Source organism: Megalops cyprinoides, chromosome 1 (assembly GCF_013368585.1).
Source record: "Megalops cyprinoides isolate fMegCyp1 chromosome 1, fMegCyp1.pri, whole genome shotgun sequence".
In the NCBI taxonomy this organism is placed as follows: domain Eukaryota; kingdom Metazoa; phylum Chordata; class Actinopteri; order Elopiformes; family Megalopidae; genus Megalops; species Megalops cyprinoides.
Window position 1 is genome coordinate 49,028,251 of NC_050583.1, and position 22,266 is coordinate 49,050,516.

The following is a 22,266-nucleotide window of genomic DNA, read 5'->3' on the forward strand; positions in this document are numbered from 1 at the left end:
CCTATTCAGCCAATACAAACTCTCCATCACATTAGTCTTAGGCTACAGTTTTTCTATGGTAGTTAAATCTAATTCAGTATAAATGAATGACCAGGAGTGCCAACGATATCTCTAGTTATTAATCAATCCATGCTGTTAATGACACAATTGGACTAATTTTTAGTATAAATTAAAGTGGCCATGTGCATTCTGTAATGTCCAGAGCATCTTTAGCATGTGGTCACTTATATTAATGTGGTATCCAGTAATCAAACAAAGCTCAGATGGAACAAGAAATTACAGGAACAGAGCTGTCTACCCCTGCTGTAATCAAAAGTCTACAACATAAGCACATTTTACACTGGCAGCAACACCCAGCTTCTCTGTGAACAGAAATACAAGAAATTGGTGTAACCCTTGCTTGACCAGGTATATATTATGGAGAAGACACAACAATAAATGTAGGAACTTAATGCAGTCACACAAAGTAAACTAGTAATGTAGTATAGTGGATGGAATAAAAAGAAGGATAGTCTACCCCTGCTATAATCAAAAGTCACAGAAGCACAGTTTACATTGGCAACTACCCAGCTTGTCTGAAGAAGAAACATTGCTTTATGTATTACCTCACATTGTTGTCATTTAGCAGCCACTCTTATCTAGAGTGACTTATATGAGTCACAATTTTTACAAGTCATCCATTTATACAGCTGGATATTTACTGACACATTTCTTGGATAAGTACCTTACCTAAGGGTACAGCTGCAGTGGTCCAGCGGGGAATAAAAAAAGCAACCTTCTGGTTATAAGCCGCTCCTTACCACTATGCTGAACAGCTGGAGAAAAGGCAACAATAAAGGTAGCAACTTAATGCAGTCACATAAAGTAAACCGCAATGTGCCTCTTGCTTTGAGTTCCCAAGAATACTTAGTATGTCGAAAATTTTGAGGTCATGATGATCATCCATGAACAAATCTTGATATTCACATTTACAACAGAATGTTTAAGCTCTTCAAAAGGATGTTTTAAAGATTACCTAATTTTAGCAGGCACTATGACATCATTTATGGAGATACATTCACTTGTCAGATCCTGTAGTTTGTGGTTGACTCTTTCTTCACTGAAACAAATGTTCTGTAATATAAAACTAAGAAATTTACCCCATGAAGACTTCAACACCTCCCAGCCATATAATCATCCTTGCAGGGACTAATTGGATTTATAATCTATAATAATTTAAAGCAACAGCTGACTTTATGACAACTACTTTTATCTGTGGGGTTCAGCAGGGAATGTTTGTAGGTAGCAAGCAGTGTGGTGTAGTGGTAAGGAGCAGGGCTCATAACTGAAAGGTTGCTGGTTTGACCCCTACTAGGGTACTGCTGTTGTGTCCTTGGGTACTTATCCCATATTTTCCACACTAAATGTCCAGCTGTATAAATGCACAAAATCTTTGTAAGTTGCTCTGGATAAAGGCATCTGCTAAACTGCAATTATGTGATGTATACCTGTTAAAGATGAATGGTCTTGTATACCTGGTCAGGATGATTGAAAGATCCTGATAAATTAAAAATGCAAATGATTTAAGTGTTATTAGGTGATGTGTACATATAAATTAGACACACTACTTAAAGTCAACCAACACTGTTTAAGTGACAAACACGGTAATATCGCTTCGGTAATAATGATCAACCTCTAGGAAAAAATGGTTCACTATTTCTGCTAACCAACAATAATGTAATGAAATGTAGTTAGCTACATCTGCGTATTATTTTGTCATATCCCAGGTCACTCAACAAGACTGAAGAGATCATCAGTGGAGACACATCTACAATGCCAAGTTTATTCAGACAGCCTTTCATGCATACAGTAGCTATCATCCATCTATCGTTGAACACTTACACAACTCACACCGTCTTGTGTAGCTTTAGATATTGGTGATTGCCAACAGATGTGATCCAAACCCTTTCTTTCCATTATTATTCAAATGCTAATACACTCACACACTATATAAGAGGCCTATATACATGAAGGAATCATTCTGACTACATTATGAAATACATTTTAGACACACCGTAGGAATAAGGCATTGCATGTTTAAAAATCCAAATCCAAATGACACCATCCCCAAGCACAGGAATGTCATAGCTACCTGCAAATTGGTTAAATAGAGAGATCCTCCCTATGGGAGAAGCCCCAGTCTATATAGCTTGATTACAGGGATGCTAAAGTATTATAATATTATAGTTAAAAGTGGAATGAAGTGGGGCCTGAAACAGAGGCCAGATCAGATCTCAAGAGACGCTACATTGTTTCTGAATTTACAGGTTGTCTTTTATACTATTTTTGAGCCTGCTGTATGAGGTACTATACCTGGTTTCTTTTCTGAGGACCACTTCCAATTTTTGGTGTCTGTCTCCTGTTTTAGGCACAAATGACACATCTCCCATTACACTACTAATGCACACAAAGAACTAACTTCAGGAAAGCAGTGAGCTCAGCTATGTGTGCACATTCTTTATCTAGATCACATGATCCACCTTAATCGCCGCACTTTATCTTCTCCTCTGTAGCCCTAGCTAAAGGTTTCCATGCAGTCACATCACATTACATTACATTACATTCATTTAGCAGAAACGTTTATCCAAAGTGACTTCCAGCACAAAAGAACAGAAGTGCAGCCATTCAATTTAAATGAGCAACAGTGTCAAACCAGGCTAACAACACTCCCAGACCAGTGAGTGTGAGCTGGGATCCATTCAAGCCCATCCACAAGTTAACTTGTGCAACGTGTCTTGACAGCCTTGAAACTAAAGGAAGTCAAGTGCACACACTACCATACATCACAGTCACTAGGTCACAGAATCCAAAACACATTTTGATACTACACATCAAAGAAACAGCAAGTAATACGAGTAGCAGGTGTTAGGGGTGAGTACTGAGGTAGAACTGAGGTACAGTCTGAAGAGGTGGGTCTTCAGTCCGCATCAGAAGAGTCACACATGCAGCAGGTGCAGATTTATAGTTGAAAGGGTATTAGCGAAGCTCTACACATTATAACAGGATGATTTTACCATTGGACAGGCCGCTCATTAATGGCAATTCGTAGGGCTCCAGGGTTACGGCCATCGTCGTTTGGGCACGGAGAAAAAAACGGGAATACTCTCTCAGTAAATGTGTCCTTGAAAGTGTAGACGTGTGACATGTTACTAGGGTCATAGAAGGACACCTCCCCTCTGTCATAGTCCAGCTGCACTCTGATCCTCTGGGGTTTCCTCTTCAGTGTGAGCGGTGTCACTCCTTCTGCTCCGTAATGGCGACCCTTCCTCAGAGTCATGACCCAGAATCCACTCGCAGGGTTTAACACAATTTTCCCCTTCCTGCTGGTGGACTCTTTCACCACTCCTACATCCCACTCAGGCTTGTTCCCCATCTCCACCTCCCAGCTGTGTTTTCCGGAGGTAAACCCCTCAGAGCCCAGGACACACACACAGTAGTCAAACCTCTGTGCATTATCAGGGAGCTGCTGTTCAGTATCTGTGTCCCTCACACTGGTCAGATCCTCCGACAGAGAAAGATAGGGATGTGCAGTGTTGGGGTCCAGAGTCACAGGAGCTGAAGGATCAACAAGAACAAAAAACATTCATTTTTGACTCATTTAAGTAACGCATTGCAGTAAGAATGCATAACTGCTCCATATCATGACAACCAAAACTAGTTGGTGAAGCCAAGCAGCCAGTAACACACAAGGTATTTTTTTCTACCTAAGCTAATTTGCTACCCAAGTATGATGCCAGGTAACTGACTCAAAATATCCAAATCTTATTTGTTGTTATTGCACACATATATTATGTGCTCCACATCATACTCTCCTGCATTTTTCCTCTGCTCAGTTTCATGCAATTTTTGCTGCAAAATGTGGATGTGTGATATCTGCACATCGTGCATGGATCCCAAATTTGGGAAAAAGAAGCTGGTTAGCTGTAAAGGCGTCTGAAGATGACCTCAGGTAACCATGACAGATGCGTGTGACAGATCACAGTGCACATGCTGTTCACTCTGAGTGTTCCATATCAGCTAGCTCATGTATACGCTGATGAGTAGTGTGAGCAGTTGTGAGACGTGATTATTGTTTTCCTCGAGTTCAACAGTAAAGCGTTTCCACCTTATTTGGAAGCCTGGTTCTTGTCCACAAAAAAAGTTAAATGTTGTAGCTTTCAGTGTAACAATGACAAATCCAACAACTGGGTATTGTATTAGCAAGCAGGAGGTATTAGAACAAAAAACTACAGAACAGTAGACTTGTCTTTGCACTCATCTCTCCCAGTACTCACTGTACTGCACCATCCTCTGCATCTTCTCCCAGACTCTGAACTTCAGATTGCCCAGGTGTTTGGCCACATCTATCAGCGCCCCTGAAAGCAGCTCTGGATCCTGCAGTGTGCACTGGGCTCTGTAATGGCAAGCAGGAGTCACTCATGCTGTGGGGTCTGGAATTAGTTTTACAGACTAAAGGAGGACAGGTGAGAGTCAACATACCTGTCTTTGATAGCCTTGTATGTCTGAAAATCACAGAAACATAAGAGAATGATGATTGTATTCATGAAATAAAGTAACTGTTATATTCTGTTAAATGTTTTAACTGCTAAAGAGGAGCTTTACATAATCTTGTATGTCTGACAATCACAGAAACATAAGAGAACGATTATTTTTTTTGCATAAGGAAATTGGTGCATTCTGATGGAACCATTTAGAAAAGAAGGTGTGCATACCTGCTGAATGTGGCTATGTGTGTGGCTGGTGTGTTTGGACGAAGTGAAGCACACTTTTTGCACTGCACTTACATGTCGATCTAGGCTGCATCTAGATTGCGTCTGCAATCATAGCACTATGTCTGGCACTGACGGGTGCTCATATGTGGTTAGCAGTGTCCTGTTTGTGCAAGTTATCTTGCCACTTTATTAGATGAACTTTGTAAGTCTCTCTGGGTAAGAGCGACTACTAAATGACAATTATGTAATGGAATGTAATGTCCTACTACCTTTAAGAAGGAGATGTTTTCAGTGTCCAGGGCCTTCTTTATGTCTGTGATTTTGTCTGAAAGGGTAGAGACATGTCTGGTGATGTTCTCTATCTTCTCCTTCATCATCAGACTCTTCTGCTCCTCTTCCTCCCTCAGTGCAGCTAGTCTGGCCTCCTCTTCATCTCGCAGGAACTGGTGGAGTTTCTCAAACTCTGCCTTTACCTGCCTCTCTGTGTGCTGGGCCTGATTCTGCAATTCAAAACTGATTATTGAAATTAATCTAGAACAGTGTTTCTCAACCCTCTCCTGGAGTACCCCCTGCCCTGCATGTTTTAGATCTCTCCCTGCTCCAACACAGCTGATTCAAAAGATCAATTCGTTATGAACTCCTGAAGCTGCTTAATAACAAACTGATCATTTGAATCAGCTGTGTTGGAGCAGGGAGAGATCTAAAACATGCAGGGCAGGGGGTACTCCAGGAGAGGGTTGAGAAACACTGATCTAGAAGATGCAAGCAATTTCAAAGACAACCAATCACCATAGGGAAGCGCAGTTAGGGTGCTCGCCTTGAGCACTAACTGATCTTTATGGCACTGGTTTGATCATAGCCATGTCATCAGCTGATGATGCCCGGGAGCCCACAGCAATGTAACATGCTGGCTTCCTTTCACCAGGGATAGAGGCGGGTAGGTCGGCCAGGGTTTCCTCTTCTCACCGCTCTCAGACACTCTGCAATTCGTCAGGCACCAGCGAGGTGCTCAGGCGACCTCTGCGGAGTAGCACCCATCCTCCAATGGGCACCCACTCCACTGTGGTGCGCTGTGCAGGGTGAAAAAAATAGGCCCTGTCTGAGTGTGTGTGTATCAGAGGATGGCGTTTGTCCCACCGCCGAGCTCCTGTGTGAATGCAGAGGTGGTTTGACTTTGAACAATTTCTTGTGGTGGCAATGTTGTTCAGCACAGTGTGACACAGTCAGGGGATTGAAGGCCGGTGGCTCCAGCCCTTTTCCAGCTCATGCCACTCCTCCGTGGACACACCTGACAGGCATTTGGGTTCGATAACACCTGATAAAAGGGAACCCTCTCACCTGTGCCGGGTGTGGGATTGAGGAGGATTTGCTGTTATGAGCAGTGGAAGTGGTGTGCAAAACAGAATCGACATTAGTGTATGATCTTGTCTGAAGGAGAACCTGGGTTGTGTTTTGACCTGTGTTGGGACTGGACCTGCCTTTTGGATTCCCTCTGTCTGACTTGCATGATGTATGTATGCATGATTTTTTTTTCCTTTTTCCCCCCATTAAATGCCCTCTGTTTGCGCTGTGGGAATCATATTTGCTGTGGTCTTATGATATTATTACACGGGTGCTGGCACTTTGCGGCTTGTCCTCTCACCGTGTTATAATAGGAAGTTTTTAAAAAATTAATTTTGTAAAGGTTCGTGCATGATGGCTGTGATGTGAAGGCTGTAGATGATCTCATGCTAAACCAGATCAAATGACATGTGACATACCATTCACTTGGGGGGTTCCAGCACATATTTTCCATACTTTTCTATTATGTGAAGCTTGAAGTTTTGTAATCACTTAACCACTCACCATGATATGTTCTGCTGTTTTTTCACAGTCTTTCCTCACTTCAGTGTACCTCTTCAGATTTTGTTGAATAGATTTCAGTGTAGCTTTGAGTTCCTCCTGGGTAAAAATTAAAATGGCCTATGCTCAACTCATTTTGAACATCAGACAGATTATAATAGGCAATGAAGTCAACATAAATTATAGATACTACTTCATAGAAATTGTAATATCTTATGTGTATATTTAAATATAAAGGAGACAGAATTGGCTAGTGCTTTTTTTTTATCTCACACGCAACTAGCAAGGTCATGCTTCCAGGTACTATAAGCTTGGAGTAATATTAATTTCTGCCAGAAGATGGTGCACAATAATCAACAACTAAAAAGTATTTTACTTAATAGTTTAAGGCATTAGGTAGGATCTTTCAATAATCCTGACCAGATATACAAGACCATTCATTTTTAACAAATATATATTACATCATTGTGACTTAGCAGATGTAACTTCACTGTAATCATTTATAGAGCTGGATATGTATTGACACAACTGGATTAAGTATGGGTACAACAGCAGTATCCCAGCCAGGAATCTTGCCAGCAACCTTTGGGTTACAAGCTCTGCTCTTTAAAACTAGGCCATACTGTTGCTATACAAGTATTACATGCTGATAAAGCACGCTGGTTTCTGTTCATAAATGAAGAATTTGAAGTACAGTCTGTCTAAGCTAGTACAACATAGCACATTATAAAAATGTACCATTTGTACAGTTACATATATATACATACACACAGTTTACTGAAGTTACATTTTTTATACTATAAAATATTTTAAATCTGACGTATAAAAAAGATACCTTCAGATCCAGTACAGCCTCTTCCACTGGACAAAGCTGGTGGTTTCTGTGTTTTTTTGAAGTCTGACACACGACACAGAGAGCTTCCTGGTCCTCCTCACAGAAGAGTAGAAGCTTCTCTCCATGAAGACTGCAGCGAGCTTCACTCTTCTCTGCAGCTTCACTCTCAGTTTTCTGCTTCACGTAGGTCTCCACAATGTTTTTAAGAACCAAGTTAGGTAGAGGTTCGATAGAGGCCTTCCCCCTGCAGATGGGACACTCCCGAGAGCTCTTCTCTTCCCAGCAACGCTGCAGACAGACTCTACAGAAGCTGTGGCTGCATTTCAGGACTACAGGGTCCTCAAAGATTTCACAGCACACAGAACAGCAGAGCTCCTCATCCAGAGACAAAGCTCTAGCCGCCATTATACAGATCCAGTTACACTCTGTTCCTCTCTGATGTGACCCAAGAAATTTCTCTCTCTCACCATTACACTTAGTTTCACTTTGATCAAAATGAAACAACCACACCCCCTCTGCTCAGAACACAAACTGGCTGATCAAAGTCTCACTGTTAAAGTGAAATAACACTCATGTCATTGAGATTATTGTTACTGACTGCTGTGTGAGACATCTTCTGATACTTAAAACCTCTCTCTGAATACTTTAAAAAGACAACATTTAAAGCATATTTGTAAGTACACATTCATAAAGCAAGGAACATTCTCAACCTGAGAGGTGTGATATTTTGGTTAACAGGAAACAGAGCTGAATAGGCCCCTTCTACAGTACCAGTCAAAAGTTTGGACACACTTTTCATTATTCCACATCTTAGAATAATAGTAAAGGCATCAAAGCTATGAAATAACACAAATGGAATGAAGCAGTGATAAAGAAATCAAACAAATCAAAACTATCTGGTATTTTAGATTTAATGCCAAAATATTGCAACCATGTTCAATCATACAAGCCGCCGCAGTACATGATTACATGCTTCTCTGCATTCAGAATGACAGCATATTGTGTAAGCTTTCAGTTTCAGTAAACCTAAGCAGGGCGCAGCAATGCAGCGTAGTTGGAAGGTGCAGGGCTTGCACCCGAAAGGTTGCTGGTTCAGTTCCCTGGGGTACTGCTGTTATACCCAAGTGAACTTAACCCACAACTGACTCAGTAAATATTCAGCAGTATAAACAGATAAAGTTTTATCCTATGTAAGTCACTCTGGATAACAGCATCTGCTACATGACAATAATGTAATGTAAAACCAAGTCAAATGTAATTGTAGCTCTGAATTAATGCATGGATTAGCAAGCAATGGAGGAGATGATTCTAAAGACAATCAGTTATGTGTCTGAACTGAGGCAAAGATGTCTGTTTTTTCAGGATATTAGTGTAAAAATCTGATTGTTTTGATTGCCTGAATTTTGTCAAGTGTGTTAAAATGTAGCTGCCTAACTTTACTAGCTATGAAAACAAACCAAGTACTGAAGTTAAAAAGTTAAAATTGGCAATATTACAGTATTTTCAGATTCTTCACTTTAAACTGTAATCATTCCAGAGTTCATATCATCTTTACTGTGTCAAAATGAACCATCTTGTGTCACATTTCGGGTAGAACAGTAGTCATATTTATTTCATTTTTCAAAGATGCCAGCTAACCGGCACACTTGTGTCAAAACTCTAAAGGCTTTTAATTAATAAAGGTTCTTAATCAACCCAGAAGCCAGTATTAATGACACATGTCCTGAGGTGGTGGATTAAAGTATATCAATATCATAAAATAATTATGGTTATCCCCAGAGACTTGTGATGATCTGCTAACTTGCTAGCCATAAGGTCACATGTTGCACCAACAAGTGAGCTACCCAGCGTTGTCAATAAACAAAACCTTTATTTATATAAAAAATGAATGTATTCAGCTAAATCCATGGCAGCAAACTATTGTTGAGCAGTATTATCAGGGAAAAATAGCCAGTAATAAAATAAAATAATAATAAAATGGTAATTGCTTAGCCTTCTACTTCATGTAGGATAAAAAGAGCATTAAATGTGACCCGTCTTAAAATGGGAATCAAATGTGTGTTCAGATAAGAACAGCGTTCATTGCAGTTGGGCTTTTCTCTCAGCCCATACGGTATTCTACAGTAATTTGTGCTTGTGAATTTAACACTGGAGCAAAAGCATGACCGATACTGGCAGTGAAGAGGCAATCGGTGGATGAATCGCATCGCATTTGGGGGGGATTTCTTTCATGTCAGCTGCATTTTATTAAATTACATTTCTTAACATAAACAAAAAACCAAGACAGGTCATAAACTCAACCACAAATGTATGCACATAGAAAAGGTCATGACTTCAGTGACCACAATGGCAGTTATGGTACAAAGATTTTGATTTATATTTTTTTTTGTTTAGCAGACACTCTTGCTTTGACCTTGCAAAGTTCACAATATTTACACATAATTCATTTACATAGGTTTATATTTCATGAGGCAAGTTAGAATGTTTGCCTTGGCCAACAACACAATAATATCAGCAGGAATGGGACCTGAACCAGTAACCTTTTGGGTCGCTAGGCCTGCCTCTTAGTGCCTATGCCACAGACATAAACTACTGACAGTCCTCTGGATGGTGAAGCATGGCTGTCATACAATTCCTTATCAGCATAAAAAGAGTTTCAAACTTTAGAACAAATATTTCCATTTAATTTTAATAATGAAATATGGCTATGATGAGAATTTAATATTCTGACCTACCGCAGAACAACTTTCTGTTGAGCCTTAGCATATTGCATTATTGCATAACATGGACATATTCACAGGGATGACACTGATGTTAAGACATTTTTACTTCATTGTTGATTTCATTGTTAAAGTCATTCACAGAGATTACTTCACTGTTACAGCTACCTTCCCTAGGATGACATCACTGTTACAGAGTCATTCACAGAGATGGAATCACTGTCACAGAGGGCTTCACAGGGCAGATGCACAGGGCTCCAGCGTTGTTACCATCAATGTTTATAGACGGAGAGAAATATGGGAAGAGTCTCTCAGTAAATGTGTCATTAAAGGTGTAGACGTGAGACATGTTAGTGGTGTCAATGAAGAACACCTTCCCTCTGTCATAGTCCAGCTGCACTCTGATCCTCTGGGGTTTCTTCTTCAGTGAAAGGCGTTTAACCCCTGCCACTTTATACTCACCATTCCTCAGAGTTATTACCCAGAATCCCCTCACCGGGTCACATTTAATTTGTCCCTTCCTGTGGATGGACTTTTTCACCACTCCTATAGTCCACGCAGGTTTGTCCCCTACCTCCACCTCCCACCTGTGTTTTCCTGAGGTAAACCCCTCAGAGCCCAGCACGCTCACACAGGAGTCAAACCTCTCTGGGTTGTCAGGAAGATCCTGTTTATCTCCAGTGCCTGTCACACTGGTCAGATCATCAGACAGACAGAGCCAGGGGGCTGCGGTGTTGGGGTCCAGAGTCACAGGAGCTGCAGAAGTGAGAGGGAAAACATTTGGAAAATGTGTGAATGCACATGGTTCTATACCCAACACATGTCATATCCAAATTTTGGAAAGGTGTTTGGATCTGTGACAGCATATGAGGAGATCAAATTTCACACTGATATCACCAGAGATTATTATTTCTGACATCATTTGCCTCTTGTGAAAGCAAAATGACATATTCAATATCTTACAGAGGCCCTTTTATTTCATTCATTAATTCATTCATATTTTAAAATATTTTTAAAAGAGAACATACAGAGAATGAATGAGTAACAACTGCATGTTTATTAGCCAAAGAGCCAAGGTATTACCTTAAAATAGTCTACCATTATTACAAATACATGTGTTGCAATATAACAAATAATCACTACAAAAGAAATCACGACGAAAATCCAACATAGTAGCCATACCATGTGACATGCGCATACAAAAGCACAAAACCTAAATCACATGTTCCACAGCTCCCTAAAATCCCAGATTTCATCACAATTCTGAAAGCTGTAGGGCAACCAACTGTGCACCATGATAACAAAGATTGAAACAAATGTCTGTTTAAGATGGAGACAGTCAAATGCTGTCCATCTTTCTGTCTGTTTTTCAATAAAACTTTTAACAGGGAGGACTTTCTCATGCACAACAATATTTATTGCACTGAGAATGAAAGAAGAGACGACAACCTTGTTTTACACAAAATCACTATTAGTTGGTATCACACATGTGGTGAGGAAGTTACCCTTTGCCAGAATGAGAAACACAGTTACAATACCATATCCAAATCTATGGTGACTGTCTTTGCCCCATCTCCCCCAGTACTCACTGTACTGCACCATCCCCAGCATCTTCTCCCAGACTCTGAACTTCAGATTGCCCAGGTGTTTGGCCACATCTATCAGCGCCCCTGAAATCATGTCTGGATCCTGCAGTGCGCACTGGGCTCTGTAATGACAAGCAAGAGTCAATCATCCTGTGGGGTATGAAGCTAGATGAATTAGAGGAAGACAAGTAAGAGTCTGCACACCTACCTTCTCTTGTTATTTTTGTAGGTCTGAAAAACAAAAACAAATACAGCGTGACTATGCAGTTCAGGCAGGACAGGACAGGGCTTAAGAGTCACAATGCCATGGCTGTGTGTGTGTGTGTGTGTGTGTGTTTACTTAAAGGCATGTGAGTTAGAGGATATCTTTATTCCTGCTTTCCAGAAGTGCATCTGGAAAGCAGGAATTTCTTTCTCATAAATAATCAATTAACATCAACAGGAGTCAGTCAGCGTTAAGCCAGAACACTTCGGCTAAATCAAGATCCTACCTTTAAGAAAGAGATGTCTTCAGAGTCCATGGCATTTTCTATGGCTGTGATTTTGTCTGAAAGGGTGCGGATATGGCTTGTGATGTGTTCCATCTTCTCCTTCATCATTAGACTCTTAAGCTCCTCTTCCTCCCTCAGTGCAGCTAGTCTGGCCTCCTCTTCATCTCTCAGGAACTGGTGGAGCTTCTCAAACTCTGCCTTAACCTGCCTCTCTGTGTGCTGGACCTGACTCTGCAATTCAAAGCACAACATCTAACAATTTAATAAATAAATACACAAATATAATACTAAACAATGTTTTAATTGTGATGTGAGGTTAATTTTCTTTTAATTAACTCACCCAGATATGTTCTGCTGTTTCCTCACATGCACGTTTAAATTCTTTGAACCTTCCAAGTTTTTCTGTAACAAAATTCTTTGCACTCTTCAGCTCCCTCTAGAAAGAGATTAACAACATTAATAATTTGTAATAAAAACACATCAATAACACACTCCATTAATGACTAAATGAGAAAACAGTTTTAAGACATGAAAACTGAACCAATGTGTGTGAAATAAACTGAATCTAATAAACCTTATCTATGATATAAATATAAACTAGAGTTGTAATCAGAACATTGCATTCTACACCATATGTGGTACGTAATGGTTTTCATTATTTTAGTTTTGCCAATTACACAAAAGGTAGTGTGTGACAATACGGAGCAAGAAAACAACAAAACAATCCCTCTAGCTATCTCCATGGTTTGTGATTTTTATTTTTTAAGTAATAATTCAAAAGGTGCAATTCTATATTGCTACATCCTCAAACATCTTCTTGCAGCAGCTATGGCACTCAAATGAATATGATATTATGTAATGACTCCTATTATTTGATTGCCATACTCATGATTTGATAATATCATGACAATACTGTAATGATATGATCTCTGCTCTTAGCCTAACATTCTGGTATGCATTTTTGTAATTCTGCTAACTGACTAAATTTAAATGCTATAGTGCAGTGACTATCAGACCTGTATGTAAATGGATTTTAAAATAACGAAGGAATATTTTAATAAACTTGAAATAACTTGCCTTTTGAAAAGAGCGTTGATGCGCAAGCCATAAGCTGTCATTAACCCGTATTGTATGATGGGCGATAAAGTTTATCTTGCCCCATTGTAAACGACCACACCCACCACACTAATTCTCGTTACTGTAGAGACCCAAGCCCGAGTTACCATGACGCAAACCACGAATGCAACCTGAATGGGGCTGGCGTCAGACACGTGTTTTGGGATAGTCGTACCCCTTTTAACTTACTAACCTTATTATTCTAACAATAATTAACCAAATCACAATACCAGGAACAGAGCGATGTCACCAGTGTCAATGGGATGTCGACAAATCGCAAAATTTAGTTGGCATACGACTTCCTGGCAACACTGCTCCAACCTCCTTGCCTAGCAACATCTCTTGTTCACTTCCCGCGGGTTCCTTGACAATCGAGTCATGCCGAAACGAAACTGTCAGGAAAACGAAACCTAACCAAACTGCGCAAACAGTTCTGTCCTCGATAGTGTGGGAAGAGTGTACATGGTGCCTGCTAGAAACCGTGTATGAGTTCTGATCAGTGATGTGTAAGCAAAAAAACTAATTACAACGCCGGGAAAACGGAACTTTTCAACAAACACCAAAACACTGACTGATATTCTTGTGGCGAAGTAACCATTAGGCTAATTTCGAGACTCGAGAGCTGGGTGGAATTCTATATGTATAGGCTAAATGTCAGTTAATATTAAACTCTGCCATTGGCTACTTCGGCCCGCCCGCACTTGCAATTATTTTTGAAAAATGTCTCGCGCCACCTCGCAGCCACGCAACTTCACGCACAGCTGAAAGTAACGTTTGTTGATTCTATCAATATCTAAGTAGTGTAGACTACTATTAACAGATAACGCTATTCAATACAGTGTATAATGTAAGCAGAATTCAATTTTTGTTTGCAGCACCAAGAGCCGACTTTAGCGTGTCATTATTTTCTGATCACGATGACACACTTACGTCGTTTAGTTGGCGGACCACTCTGCGAGAAGTGACAGTCACTGACTTGATGATGATACTAATACCAGATTGCATTTATAATAAACACATATAACTCAAAATGACTTAGGTCTTTATACTTAAACACGAATATATGCAACAGTATACCTTCAGATCCGGTGCAGCCTCTTCCGCTGGACAGAGCTTGTGGTTTTCGTGCTTTTTTGAAGTTTGACACACGACACACAGAAGCTCCTCATCGTCTTCACAGAAGAGCTTAAGTTTCTCTCCATGAAGACGACAACAAGCTTCATTTCTCCGTGGACTTTCGCAATTAGCCCTCTTTAAGTAGGACTCCACTATGTTTTTCAGAGCCAAGTTAGGCAGAGGATTGATAGAGGATTCCTTCCTGCAGACTGGACACTCCCGAGAGCTCTTCTCTTCCCAGAACTTCTCCAGACAGGCTCCACAGAAGTTGTGGCTACACTCCAGGACAACAGGATCCTTGAAGATGTCAAAGCACACGCAACAACAAAGGTCATCTTCCAGAAATGAGGCATTAGCCGCCATTTTTCAGAGTCAGTCCTGCCCCGTCTTTCTCAGGCATTACTAATCTCACCTTCCCCATGGAACTCACCCCGTCTACGTAGAGTTTAACACACGTATCAAGCAAGGTGTACCTTAAAAAGACTAAACCATAATTTTATTTTTTATGTTTTTCTAGACTTTTGAGCCATGAGACTATTCTGAGCCCTACAATGTCTGTCATACTTCTGAAAGAGAAAGGTTCGTATTATTTATACTATAGTGTTCATCCAGACAGCAGTCTTAAAAATAAGATTTTGCCCAGTAGGGAGTGCCAGAGTTTTGCTAATTCTTTGTACCAGATATCCGGCATATTAACGTAATTCCCCGTTGCTGCAATTATATTACATATATTTGCGCATGTATTTATTATTACTGCTGTTGTTGTTTAATAAACATTAATAAATAATAAACAACAACACAGTATAACAATTAACCCAAGAAAAAAAATACACAATCATACAGAAAATGGGGGACATTCGGCACTTAAAACAGCATAAACTAGAAAATAAATTTGATGTTTATCTGCATAAAGGTAATTTACAGAGTAAATTTTGGCATAAACAAAAAACTTGCAACAGTACTGAAATTGAGCTTGGACTGGGATGTATTCTTCTTGAATTATGGCTATACCATTTATGTTTAGAGTGTTTTTCACTGTATACAGGGAATCCAAGGTCAATAACTATAGTGACACACAAAGAAGATTTGGTTAACTCTTGTATTTGATGGATACTTCAGTCAACACTGTACATCGTGTCAGTGCATGCACACCTTGTGATACTGCTGGATATTCTTACACATTGAGAAATTACTTCCAGGAAACCCAAAATAGTGCATATACAGTATTATTCTGTGTTCACTTTGAATTGGAAAAAAATAATACAAGTAACAGCAATGTTACAACATCAGCTGGTAGAATCAATGTTAACATGTAAATTGCTTATGTAGTGTCTTCCTAGCAACAAGTGGATACTTCTGAGGATACAAAAGAATAAAGACAGCTGGTTCCTTTCATGTGTTGTGTATAGGAGAAGCATTATTGTTCATAGATAAACTAATCAAATAAAAGCAGTATATATGTGAAAAATCACACTCCATATAATTGCCTAACCCTTTGATTAGACAGATGTATAGATTATTAGGTAGAATGTGGGATGGTATGAGTGAAATTAATAGACACTTGCAATGGTCTGAAACTCTACTCATTCACAACAGAACATATTTCAAACTTTAAACTAACTAAAGGTGAAACCTCTGTTCCAAACACTGCTGCTGGGATGACATCACTGTTACAGACACCTTCTCTGTGCAGAACTGCAGGGCTCCAGGGTTACTGCCATCTTTATTTGAAGCAGGAGAGAAATATGGAAATAGTTTTTCAGTAAATGTTTCTTGAAAAGTATAGATGAGTGACATGTCACTGGGGTTGAAAAAGGACACCTCCCCCCTGTCCAGCTGCACTCTGATCCTCTGGGGTTTCCTCTTCAGTGACAGGAGTGTTGGTGGAGAGGTGTTGGCTTTATAAACAACAGAGGATTGATAGAGGATTCCTTCCTGCAGACGGGAGCTCTTCTCTTCCCAGTACCGCTGCAGACAGACTCTACAGAAGCTGTGGCTGCACTCCAAGACAACTGGATCGTTGAATATGTCAAAGCACACAGAACAACAGAGCTCATCTTTCAGAAATGAAGAACTGGCCGCCATTTTACAGTCAGTCATGTCCTGTCTTTCTCAGACATGACTAATTGAAAGGCTGAAGTTGTAATAATGCTTTCACTTTCCACTTCGAACACATTCCCTGTGTACGTAGCTAGAATTAGAAACACCTGTTAACCAAAGTGTTACATTTGCAATAACTAAAAGTAATGTCTTTTGAATTGTTGTTTATTTTAGAGAGTATAGAGCCTATTCTGAGCCTTTAAACAATTCTCTAAGTTTTCAGAAGCAAAGCCAGTTCCTAAACAACGTTTTACGTCTCCCCAGACGCATCCTCAAAATGTGAAATGGTTTTTATTTTTTTCCGGAAGAGGGCGCCAGAGTGCCACTGAACAAATTCATTGTGCCACAAACATTTTTACCCATTTCCCATTTGGAAACTGACCTGAGTCCGCCATTCAGCGCTCTTGTACACTGCTAGTCCTTCCTTTTGCGCTATTACCCCTTTCATTGCATTCCAGTCCCAGTGCTGGACTGACACTAACACAACCTAAACATTTTTTTTGTAATTTCAGACACAGTGTAAGGGCAAAAGTTCTATAAATCCAAAGCTATTTAGATATTAGAGGTTTGGAACTACAGTGTGCTTGACGGTTTATACCTCAACCATGTTATCCACTTTCACAGACATCAGCTGCGGCAGCACACTCACAAAGCCAGGTCAGAGGTGTTATGACAGTGTGTCACAATTTCCCTTTATTAGAGTTTTAGAGTATTATTTCCTTAATGTTGTACAAAAAAGGGCTTGCTGTGGCTCACATTTCACCACATTCATTGTTCATAGATAAACTAATCAACTAAAAACAGTATATCTGTAGAAATCACAATTACAATATAACTGCCTAACCCATCTGATTATACAGATGTAAAGATTATTAGGTAGTGTGTTTGATGGTATGACTGAAATTAGTAGAGTCACTCACAATGTTCTTAAACTGTACACTCACTTACTACAGAACATATTTCAAGCTTTCAACAGACTTAACGAAAGATTATGTCACTGTTCCAGATGTTATCACTGGGATGACATCTCTGTTACAGACACCTTCACTGGGCAGATCTGCAGGGCTCCAGGGTTACTGCCATCTTTATTTAAACGCGGAGAAAAGAATGGGAAGAGCCTCTCAGTAAATGTGTCTTTAAAAGTGTAGATGAGTGACATGTCACTGTGGTCGTAGAATGACACCTCCCCCCTGTCATAGTCCAGCTGCATTCTGATCCTCTGGGGTTTCCTTTTCAGAGAGAGGGGGTTCATCTGACCTGCAGCTTTATACACATCCCCATTCCTCAGAGTTATTACCCAGAATCCATTCACTGGGTCACATTTAATCTGTCCCTTTCTGTTGATGGACTTTTTCACCACTCCTATAGTCCATGCTGGTTTGTTACCTACTTCCACCTCCCAGCTGTGTTTCCCTGAGATAAACCCCTCAGAGCCCAGCACACTCAAACAGGAGTCAAACCTCTCTGGGTTGTCAGGAAAATACTGTTTATCTTCTGTGTTTCTCACACTGGTCAGATCATCAGACAGAGAGAGCCAGGGGGCAGCAGTGTTGGGGTCCAGAGTCGCAGGGCCTGTACAAGCAAGAAGGAAAACAATTGGAAAATGTCAATCTTGTAGTATACATTACAGAATGATTCAGGAATTGCAATTAATTGAAAATACAGTCCTTAAAATGAAAAACAAAACAAAACTGTCAACAAGAAGTTGCAAGCAAATCAGAAAGAGAGATGGTCCAATGAGCAGTTAGCCATGTGACCGATGGCCACCATTTTTAATCACACACAACAGCTGCCCTGTAGGCCTGTACAATAAAACTGAATTTCACAGATGTTGTTCAAGTGGGAGAATTTTTCTGTAGAAAGCGTGTAGAAAATGAATGGGCGATAACTGAATGGTTGTAAGCCAAAGAATGTAATACCAATCAAAAGTGCAAAATAACAGAAAATTTCCAAAAGAAATATTTACATGTTATTGAAAAGTGTCCCTTTTCAATAACATAAAACAAATGTGAGTATTGATGAAATCACTATCAATGTCCTTTGTGGTAATGACATCATGCGCACACAAAATCCCAGGTTAAATCAGAACTGAGAGTGAGGAAAAGACCGCACAGCCAGTATAACAAGCATTTTCATACAAAACCAATATTTCTTGGAAACACATTTGGTGAGGAAGTTACACTTTGGCAGAACAAGAAACATAATTACAGTTTCATTTACATATGTATGATGATAGTCTCTGTTCCCATCTCCCCCAGTACTCACTGTACTGCACCATCCCCTGCATCTTCTCCCAGACTCTGAACTTCAGATTGCCCAGGTGTTTGGCCACATCTATCAGCACTCCTGAAAGCAGCTGTGGATCCTGCAGTGTGCACTGGGCTCTGTAATGACAAGCAGGAATCACTCATGCTGTGGGGTTTGAAGTGACTTAAACAGAAAAGAGGAAGACAGGTAAAAGTCTGCACACCTACCTTCTCTTGATATTTCTGTAGGTCTGAAAAACAAAAACAAATATAGTATGACTATGCAGTTCAGTCATCAGGCAGGACAGGTCTCAAAGGTTGCACTCCCATAGCTGTCTTGCAGAGTGTGTGCGTGTCCAAGCATGCGTGCATGTGTGCATGTCTGCATGTGTGCGTGTATTACTTAAAAGAATGTAAGTTCCAGCGAAAGGAGCGTCAGTTAAAGGATAACTTTCATGGTATTGTATAGCACAAGAAAATTGGACGTTCCTTTCTTGTAAATAATCCATATACACCAATACACTGTGATCAGTGAGCATAAGCCCAGAACACTTTAGCTAAATCAAGCTTCTACCTTTAAAAAGTAGATGTCTTCAGTCTCCATGTCCTTCTCTATACCTGTGATTTTGTCTGAAAGGGAATAGATATGCCTCATGATATTTTCTATCTTCTCCTTCATCATCTGACTCTTCTGCTCCTCTTCCTCCCTCAGTGCAGCTAGTCTGGCCTCCTCTTCATCTCGCAGGAACTGATGGAGCTTCTCAAACTCTGCCTTTATCTGCCTCTCTGTTTGCTGAGCCTGTCCCTGCAATTCAGAAGCACAATTTATAAAGCAATTTAATAAATCACTAATCAAGTATAATACAAAACAATGTTTCTTTAATAACTGTGAGGTGAAGTTAAATTTTCTTTCAATTAACTCACCCTGATGTGTTCTGCTGTTTCCGCACAGACATGTTTACATTCAGTGAACCTTCCAAGTTCTTCTGTAATACAATTCTTTACGCTCTTTAGCTCCCTCTAGAAAGAGATTAACTTAACTCACAGTTTGAAACAAAACACTATAAAATAATAAGAAGTCCATTAATGACCATATACTAACAACACATTGATAATACAGTCCATTAATGACCAGATGAATGGTGAAACGATTTTGTGCCATGAAATACTCAAGCAATTTCTGTGAAAGAAATAAACCTAACAGCTGTTATTACTTTATTTTACACCCCATGCAGTACATTACTGTCATAAATGCTTTTCACTCTTTTTGATTTTGCATGGCAATAAATAAGAGTTTGACGAGAGAACAAGGAATTCTATTTAGCTGTCGCCATGTTTCATTATATTACACTATGACATTATTGTCACTTAGCAGACACTCTTATCCAGAGCAACTTGCATAGGTTACAGCTTTGACATGTTATGCTTTTACACCAGCTGTATATTTACTGAGGCAGTTGTGGGTTAAGTGCCGGGCCTAAGGGCACAGCAGCAGTGCCCCACTGCACAACTGAACCAGCAACCTTCCGGTTACGAGTCTTGTTGCTTACCACTATACTACATTGCCCTCTGTGGCAATGCAATAAATTTTTTAGAATGCCACGTGTGGATGTGCGCAGTGTCTGTCTGCAGCCTTTATCAGTGACTTACAAGTGAAACCGAATTACTATGCCAGCAAAATGACCATGCTTAACAAACACAAAACATTGACCCACATTCCCACAGCAAATTAGTGCCTTAATTGCAAGAGCTAGGGACACAGCTTTGAAGTTCCCCCTCTCATCTGACTCTGTCTGCACACACATTATTTCGTCCGCAATTATTGTAAAAAATGTTCCACATCCGCAGCAATAACTTCACTTAAAGTTCAAAGTCACATTTGCTGGGTCTGTCCATATCGAAGCAATGCACTTTTTATAGGGCTGACAGGATTCGATTTTTTGTTTTCAACACCAATCAATAACCTTATCTATTAAGTCTGAGCAATAGAGGGATAAAAAATACACATAACATCACTCAAAATATATTTTGCAGACGCTATAATGTTTTTCTTTTTGTCCCGTGTCTACAGCAGACTTCTTATCTGACTGCTACCTCACGCAGGCAGTCACATGTCGCTCACAAACCGCAACTCGGTTGGGTCCCGTGGCATCCAGCTGGCTCCCGTCCCTAAGCAGGGCTTCATTGAGAGGTTCACATATTACATTAAATATATCTGGTGAAGCATAACTTTACACACAAATCTTAAATTTGTACCACTCTGTGGGAACTGTCAGATTTGATGATAATATATCAGTTTTATCTTTTGAACTTGCATTGAAATATCATTGAAAATTACATTTAAACTTAAAATATGCATATACGGCGCATAATACCTTCAGATCCAGTGCAGCCTCTTCCACTGGACAGAGCTGGTGGTTTTCGTGTCTTTTTGAAGTTTGACACACGACACACAGAAGCTCCTCATCGTCTTCACAGAAGAGCTTAAGTTTCTCTCCATGAAAACAACAAACTTCAGTCCTCTGTGGGCTTTCACTGTTAGCCTTCTGCTTTAAGTAGGACTCCACTACATTTTTCAGAACCAAGTTAGGTAGAGGATTAATAGAAGATTTCTTCCGGCAAATGGGACACTCCCGGGAGCTCTTCTCTTCCCAGTACCGCTGCAGACAGACTCTACAGAAGCTGTGGCTGCATTTAAGGACTACAGGGTCCTTGAACATGTCACAGCACACAGAACAACAGAGGTCCTCTTCCAAAAATGAAACATTAGCTGCCATTTTACTCAGTCAGTCAGTCCTTGTCTCTCACAAGTATGATTAATACTTTCACTTTTTGCCCACAGAACACACCCTCTGCATGTATAGACCTGAACATACCAGTTAAACAAAGTGTGACATTTAAAAAACATTGCAATGAAGAACACCAGTACACTCTGAAAAAGGGGGGTAGGCATTCAGGCCTTGAAATATTGAAAACTGTCTTGCACTTGTGTTTTCGTCTTTACATATAGTATTTTACATGGGCTGAATATTTTACAGCTTCTAGCAACAGTGGGAGAGCATGTCTGCTCCCATCAGAAAAGTTCTTGGCTCGAAAAGGAGGCATCAGCTCTACCATTCCTCTAATGGTGGGGTTGGTAGTTTGATTATAATCTGTAGACGAGCAGACACTGATGAGAGCTGCATATTCATCTTCATGTGCATATAATCTGTACTGTTTCATACTCCTCTACCTCAAACAAAAAAACAGGCCACAAAAGCTCCAGTTCTGTTCCACCAGAGTGTACAACGAACCCTCTGTGACATCCCTAGTGGAGTTTGTAAGTGCCATCACTCCTTTCTGTGTGACGCAACACAGGTAAATCACTCAAAAGGGAATCACAATCTACTTGTTATAGAGCATTTTTACAAGTGAATTATCCTTGAGATCTACTGAACAGTGTACAATTTCCAGATGAAATTTA

At 40.0% G+C, this 22,266-nt stretch overlaps 3 protein-coding genes across 3 annotated transcripts; all 3 read right to left on the reverse strand.

Moving 5' to 3' along the window:
• Nucleotides 1-2,916: 2,916 nt before the first annotated feature.
• Nucleotides 2,917-7,833, reverse strand: LOC118774989 (nuclear factor 7, brain-like). The gene is made up of 6 exons (XM_036524649.1): nucleotides 7,429-7,833; nucleotides 6,597-6,692; nucleotides 5,021-5,251; nucleotides 4,519-4,541; nucleotides 4,314-4,432; nucleotides 2,917-3,594 (listed from the first exon to the last, which is right to left on the reverse strand). The coding sequence occupies exons 1-6, from the start codon at nucleotides 7,831-7,833 to the stop codon at nucleotides 3,050-3,052; spliced, it is 1,419 nt and encodes a 472-aa protein (XP_036380542.1). The 3' UTR covers nucleotides 2,917-3,049.
• A 2,438-nt stretch (nucleotides 7,834-10,271) lies between these two features.
• On the reverse strand, nucleotides 10,272-14,820 carry LOC118774980 (tripartite motif-containing protein 35-like). Its single transcript, XM_036524636.1, has 6 exons — nucleotides 14,419-14,820; nucleotides 12,566-12,661; nucleotides 12,226-12,456; nucleotides 11,943-11,965; nucleotides 11,738-11,856; nucleotides 10,272-10,904 (listed from the first exon to the last, which is right to left on the reverse strand). The coding sequence occupies exons 1-6, from the start codon at nucleotides 14,818-14,820 to the stop codon at nucleotides 10,351-10,353; spliced, it is 1,425 nt and encodes a 474-aa protein (XP_036380529.1). The 3' UTR covers nucleotides 10,272-10,350.
• Nucleotides 14,821-17,569: 2,749 nt separating this feature from the next.
• LOC118790117 (zinc-binding protein A33-like) lies at nucleotides 17,570-21,580 on the reverse strand. The gene is made up of 6 exons (XM_036546986.1): nucleotides 21,179-21,580; nucleotides 19,728-19,823; nucleotides 19,378-19,608; nucleotides 19,032-19,054; nucleotides 18,823-18,941; nucleotides 17,570-18,129 (listed from the first exon to the last, which is right to left on the reverse strand). The coding sequence occupies exons 1-6, from the start codon at nucleotides 21,578-21,580 to the stop codon at nucleotides 17,570-17,572; spliced, it is 1,431 nt and encodes a 476-aa protein (XP_036402879.1).
• Between the last annotated feature and the right edge of the window lie 686 nt (nucleotides 21,581-22,266).